At 36.4% G+C, this 6,354-nt stretch overlaps 1 protein-coding gene across 3 annotated transcripts in view; it reads left to right on the forward strand.

Annotated features, from left to right (window-relative positions):
- pip5k1ca (phosphatidylinositol-4-phosphate 5-kinase, type I, gamma a) overlaps positions 1–6,354 on the forward strand; it is an 81,561-nt gene that overhangs the window by 52,263 nt on the left and 22,944 nt on the right. For all 3 annotated transcript variants that reach the window (XM_062039314.1, XM_062039315.1, XM_062039316.1), the window contains exons 7-10: positions 116–415; positions 2,363–2,571; positions 4,374–4,457; positions 4,535–4,583. In XM_062039314.1, the coding sequence (XP_061895298.1) occupies positions 116–415; positions 2,363–2,571; positions 4,374–4,457; positions 4,535–4,583 (642 nt within the window). The remainder of the gene's footprint in view (positions 1–115; positions 416–2,362; positions 2,572–4,373; positions 4,458–4,534; positions 4,584–6,354) is intronic.

Raw genomic sequence — 6,354 nt, forward strand, 5'->3', positions numbered from 1 at the left:
GGTAAGCACTGTGAAGCATAGAGGACATGTTGAGATGCGAGGCCGCATATCAATTCCGATGTCAAACGCTTCAATAATGTAATTCTAACAATAATCTTGGATTTCCTTCTTGTAGAACTTGAATCAGAACCCCCGTACTTTGCTGCCCAAGTTTTTCGGCCTCTACTGCGTCCAGTCTGGCGGCAAGAACATCCGCGTGGTGGTGATGAACAACGTCCTGCCTCGCGTTGTGCGCATGCACCTCAAATACGACCTGAAAGGTTCCACCTACAAGAGGCGGGCATCCAAGAAGGAAAGAGAGAAGGCACGGCCCACATTTAAAGATCTTGACTTCATGCAAGACTTGCAGGATGGATTAATGCTGGACCAGGACACGTACAACGCGCTGGTCAAGACCCTGCAAAGAGACTGCCTGGTGAGTTTGGAAAGGAAGTTACTAAAACGGCAAGGGTATATAGTACATATTACAGTCAAATATCCATAGTTGAATGCCTTGATATTTTAGAGTTTAACTGGATTTTTCTGAAAAAAAATTCCCTATTTCAAACTATCATCATGCATGACGTCAAGCCAAAAGTATTTAACTCATTTTCGTTTTTTTGCTTTTTCTTTGACTTTGCTAAGACGAGACACATTCATTATACATCCTTAATTAACTGTCCAGGTAATATTTTAAGTAACATTTATGTCAAGGTGGCGCATGGTTGCTGTTAGTGTGACCCTAGGATGCAGATCAGAATTTTTTTTAATTAGGACTATGCTGGCAAAAATCAAAAAGCAACCTTTGACCTTTATGGTGTGTTCCATTTGTACTGGGACGTCGGAATTTCTGAGTTCCGAGTCGGACTCGGAAAGTCGGAGCATTCTCACCACCCCTGAGTTCGTTTCAAAGATGGCTACTCTGGATGTAAACAATGATGTCGGCTTAAATGATATCTGTTATTAGCACTTCTGATTAGTTTTTGTCGCAGTAAATCTGCCATATACAATTTATTGTTGTACGTTTTTATATGGTAACGTCACTGTAGTGTAAACTAAATGTATTTCATGTGGTATATACTCTGTATGTCACTAGCAATAGCTTCTGTGTTTTCTCTTAATCCACGGTGCTTGAACGTTGTAGAAAGAGTGCACATTTTCCCAAAAGTTGTTTATATTCAGACAAGGCAAGCTCAAAAATAGCTGTCGTGGATGTGGCCATCTTGATTTCCGACCTTGTAACGAGAACGCTCACAACTCGGCTGTGACGTCATTCCGAACTCCGACTTCCAACTTCTGAGGTAAATGGAACGCAGCATTGGTCATCAAACCAGTGTTGCAAAGAAGGCACTGGCAAATAAACCCTCCTGATTAGTGATCAGAGGCAGGTGAGTCCTCTGATCGCTAATCAAGAGCAGGTATGGAGAACCGCAAACAGAATCAGTGGTGAAGTCACTTCAAGACAAAACCGAAACAGAAAGTGGAACTCAAGAATGCTAGACAGGAAAAAAAACTAAGTACAGTAAAAAACACACACAAATTCAAAAATTGTTTAACTGTCACACAGATGAAATATTAAATATTGAATAAACAAGTAATTCAGCATTGTGACATAAAACACAAGTGTAAAAATAACTGCTCATGTTACCTGAACAGACTACTGAAAAACTACTTTTGATGACAATTGAAGCTAATCTATCACTGTTAAGTAATTCCTCTTACTTCAGATACATTCAAATGTATATCCATCCCTTTTTGAATATGCATCTTCTTTTGGAATACATGTCAGAAGCAAAGACAAAGATACTGTATGTAATTAGTAGATTCTGTCTGTGCAGAGCTCCAGGGAGGTACGGTGAGGGTTCGCATGATGTCACAGACGAAATTCTTTGCCACATTTTAGACATGTTTTTCTCAAAGATTTGGTAGATTTCCGTACTGTACAGATCAATTAAATCAACTGAATTAGTTTTTGTGGTGTGATTTCAAAATAAAAGGTCTCTGCAATTTTTTAAAATTTGTTTATTGATGTTTTGGGTAAGCGTGGTAGCTTTATTTATAAAGCATTAAAGATATCACTGAGATGTGTAAAGAAAGAAGAGACAAAAATGTTTTTGAGACAATCTTGTGATTTTTACAATAGCCAATAAAAAAGCTCTCAACAACCACCTCACATAATTATTTATACTAAAAACATTCAATCTTCATACTTATGTAATTAATGTGTGCATGCTTAAGCATCCTGTGGGTGACATCCACCTCTCCACGTTTGATTCCTGTTGGCATTGACACTGTTATACACACTGGATAAAAGCATTCCCCTCAGGATCCATGCATCCTGAGCCTGTCATTACATTAGCCTGTGTTTGCACACTTTGTTCAGGTGCTGGAAAGCTTTAAGATCATGGACTACAGCCTCTTGCTGGGAGTTCACAACATGGACCAGGCAGAGAGGGAAAGGCAGACGGAAGGCTCCCAAGGCGGCAGCGACGAGAAAAGGCCCATGGCCCAGCAGAAGGCCTTGTACTCTACGGCCATGGAGTCCATCCAGGGAGGGGCCGCATGCGGGGAGTCCATTGACACTGAAGATACGTGAGTGTAGTCGGTGATTAGCGAGAGGTTGGGTACGGCAGGCAAAGTTCAATTAGAAGGATTTATTGATTAACCACAGAATCTCTTAATTGGCCTGAGCTCAATTACTCGGTTAAAATTCTTAGTGGTTTGCAGACAGGTGGGACATTTGAAATAATAAGTGAATACAAGTTTTTGAGTGCAACCCAGTTTTCCTCAATTAACCGTAGCTTCCCAGTGCTGGCAGCACTTGTGCAGCCCTTAGACTAGGGGTGTCCAAAGTGCGGCCCGGAGGCCATTTGCGGCCCGCAGGTCATTTTTTAACGGCCCCACGGCACATTTTAAAAATACTATTGAAAAATTTTTAAAACGTAAAAAGTGGTATAAAGGAGCAAACAAAAAATATGTTGCAATGTTTACTGTAATAACACAAAGCTGCAATGCAGGCTGTTTCTTTCTTTAAAAAATAATAATGAATCAAAATCAATGTCATTATGAATTATTGACCTATTCAAAAGGCTCCAATTACGTCACGTTAAATATTCCACTTTGAGATATTTTTGGGGGAAAATGTAGCATATTTTGTGTTTGCCATATAAAAAACTGAGCTGTTTTTTTTAAAAAGAAAGGCCTAAAACGAACAAACAAAAAACATAAACAACAATAAAACTTATAATTGACGGATAGATCTGAAGTTGATCTCGAGATTATTGTGTTAAAAGTAAACAGTAAAAAAAATGTATAATTTATTTTTTTAACACTTTAATGAGTAGGACCCTTTTGGATCCCCAATAATTTTAGTGTGATTTGTTTTTAAGTGTCATTGCTCAAAAAATAATAATGAATTAAAATCAATAGTGTTATGAGTTATTGACCTTTTTAAGGCTCAAATTATTATATAATCTCAAATATTCCACTTTAAAAAAATTATTGGGTGAAAATATTGCATATTTCGTGTTTTTTCCATAAAAAAACAGGGTTTTCTTTGACAAAAAGAGCATACAACTTAAATCTTTAAAAACATTATATTGACAGATAGACCTAATGTTGATGTAGAGATTTAAAATTGAATAATAATAAAAATAATAATACTGAACAATGACACATTTTTTTATATTTTTTTGACCAAAACCCTTTGGGGTCCCGGGGATCAAGCCTGAGTGGAGGCCTGAATGTATACTTGTTATACATATATTGTATTGGTTTTTAAAATAAAAAATATCAAAATAGCCACCGCTTGCTTTGATTTGTCAGTGTGCGGCCCTCAGTGGAAAAAGTTTGGACACCCCATCCTTAGACTATTATGCTTCGACCACAATGCTTAACTGTAGGCATGACACAATTAGACTTAGACAAACTTTTAATGATCCACAAGGGAAATTGTTCCACACAGTATCTCAGTTACAAAGGATGTAAAGGATAATGCACACAGGGGCAAAAAAAGAGGGCCAAAAGAAAAGGTATAAAGTAGACTAAAAATGTACCATAGTAGCAAAAAAAATATAACATATATGTAATATTTACATATTATATATACAGTCTATAATATATACTGATATATTATATTATTATATTATATTATTATATTATATTATAATATATACAATATATAACAAATCCCAATTACATGTACAATATTACAGTATATGTAACAGCTGCATCAAAAAAAAAAGGGCAGCATAAAATAAAGAGTAGATCGAGCAGAAAATATACATTGTAAACAAAGAGAGGTAGCTAACATAGAAGCGGTCAGGTAAAAGACAAATATCTATTGCTGTATGGCGAGTTGTCTTGGTACTCACTTTCACGTGTTTCTGTTTTAGGATGGGCGGGATCCCTGCTGTCAATGGAAAAGGAGAAAGACTTCTTCTCTACATTGGCATCATTGACATCTTACAATCCTACAGGTGACCATATGATAGGAGCTTATCTCTATGGTTTAAACACACACCTGTAAAACTTGTTGTCCTGCTTTGTTGTACAGATTAATCAAGAAATTGGAACACACATGGAAAGCTTTGGTGCATGATGGGGTGAGTTTTTTAATAGCACTGAAGCACATACTGACTCACTTTTAAGCAGGCATCATGTTTAATAAGAGGACACAAATCACTTTCTATGTATTCCCCTTTTGTCTTACTCACTCCACTCTTGCTGGGAGACACCTTGTGTGTCACTGCAGTGGATGGGAATAAGGGATCCGCTCTTTCTTTTGCAATATTACTGTAGTCATGACTAGGAATAGGCCATATTGCCTAAAATCTTTATCGAGATATATATTGCAGCCTCCTGCGATAATATATATCACAATATATTATTTGGCGCATAAATAATAATATAAATATTTCACTACAGGTTACAGAGGCTTTTTATTTGGCTGCTGAGGTAGGCAGTAACATATTTGTATAATTTCTGGTTGTTTTATTTTCTCAAAACTATAATTGATCTACTTGCTAATTTACTGTTAACAGCTGATCTTTTTTTATTGAAACATGTTTCTATCAACACTTATGTTAAAATGTACTAAGCACTTATTCTTCTGTTATTTGAAAACTTTACATTGGTTTTAGGCAATACTCCAGATTTGGGTGTCGATCCAATACCAAGTAGTTATCGAGGCAGAATGGGCCATGGCAATGTTGATATTTAAAATTGTCAAGATCAATTTTTAAGTTATTTCCTTAATCCCTTTTATTGCATATAATATCTTCAACAAAATAAAGTCAATGGTGCAAAATAAATAAACCAAAACAAAGCTATTAATGGCTCTGACTTAAATAGTTTTTTGCACCTAAAGTCCTCTTGAATGCAGGGACTTTTTACCCGAGTGAGTAAACAAAAAAGAAACGACAACATTTTTTTTTGTGCGGATAAAACTGACCTAATAACTGTAGTATCTACCATATACTGTTACTATACCTGGGTTTTGTTACTGTTGATATTTGTATCGATCCATTCACCCCTGTTTACATTCAAAAGTTGAAGTTAAGCAGTTGGCATGGTTTATTGTATCCTCATACGGTGTGTAGTGTAGCATGTTTAACTATTCCTCATCTCACAGTGATAATGATGCTTTTAAGAAACTTATTTTATTTTCCGCCTTGGAGGTGAATTAGTGACTGGCACTGTGAAGGGATGTTAGCCCTCTCTATATTGTGTGGAAGACGCGGCCGTTTGCTTGTCAGATTTGCGGCACACAACTAGAATGTGTCATCAATATGCTTTATGATGTTATTATAAAAATCATTTGAATCCCAACCCTAGTCACAACTTTAGATACTGTATGTATGAAAGAACTGTATCAAAAGGTTTCTTTCCTTTCCAATTGTGGCGTCCCCCTAGGGTTTGTTTTCAAAATGCAACTTGTACATGTGATATAGGCATTCACAAAGTTTTATAATCATTACAGAAATTAGCAGTGATTATTAACAATTAAGTGACTAGATGAACATGTTTCCATTTATTTGTGTCATGTTTCTCAACCAGTCTTGCTCAATTTTTACAAACATGTGCTCGTCTCTCCTCAAGATTTATAGTTACACTTAGACAAACTAATGATCCACAAGGGAAATTGCACCAAATTTTGTAGTGATTCGATTTAAAATCTTCAAATTACAGTGGGTGGTATGTCAAACACATCAAGCTGTCAGACTTTTGGGTTTAATGACAGCGCCACCATGTGGTGTATTTGTCAGAAATATATATTAGCATATTAACATAGTCAACACAGTAGCCGTGCATGTTAACCCATTTGTGTGCAACGGTTCAGGAGTGGATGTGTGGGAGTCCTAATTTTTTCACATC

This window comes from Entelurus aequoreus, linkage group LG27, assembly GCF_033978785.1.
Source record: "Entelurus aequoreus isolate RoL-2023_Sb linkage group LG27, RoL_Eaeq_v1.1, whole genome shotgun sequence".
Classification (NCBI taxonomy): Eukaryota; Metazoa; Chordata; class Actinopteri; order Syngnathiformes; family Syngnathidae; genus Entelurus; species Entelurus aequoreus.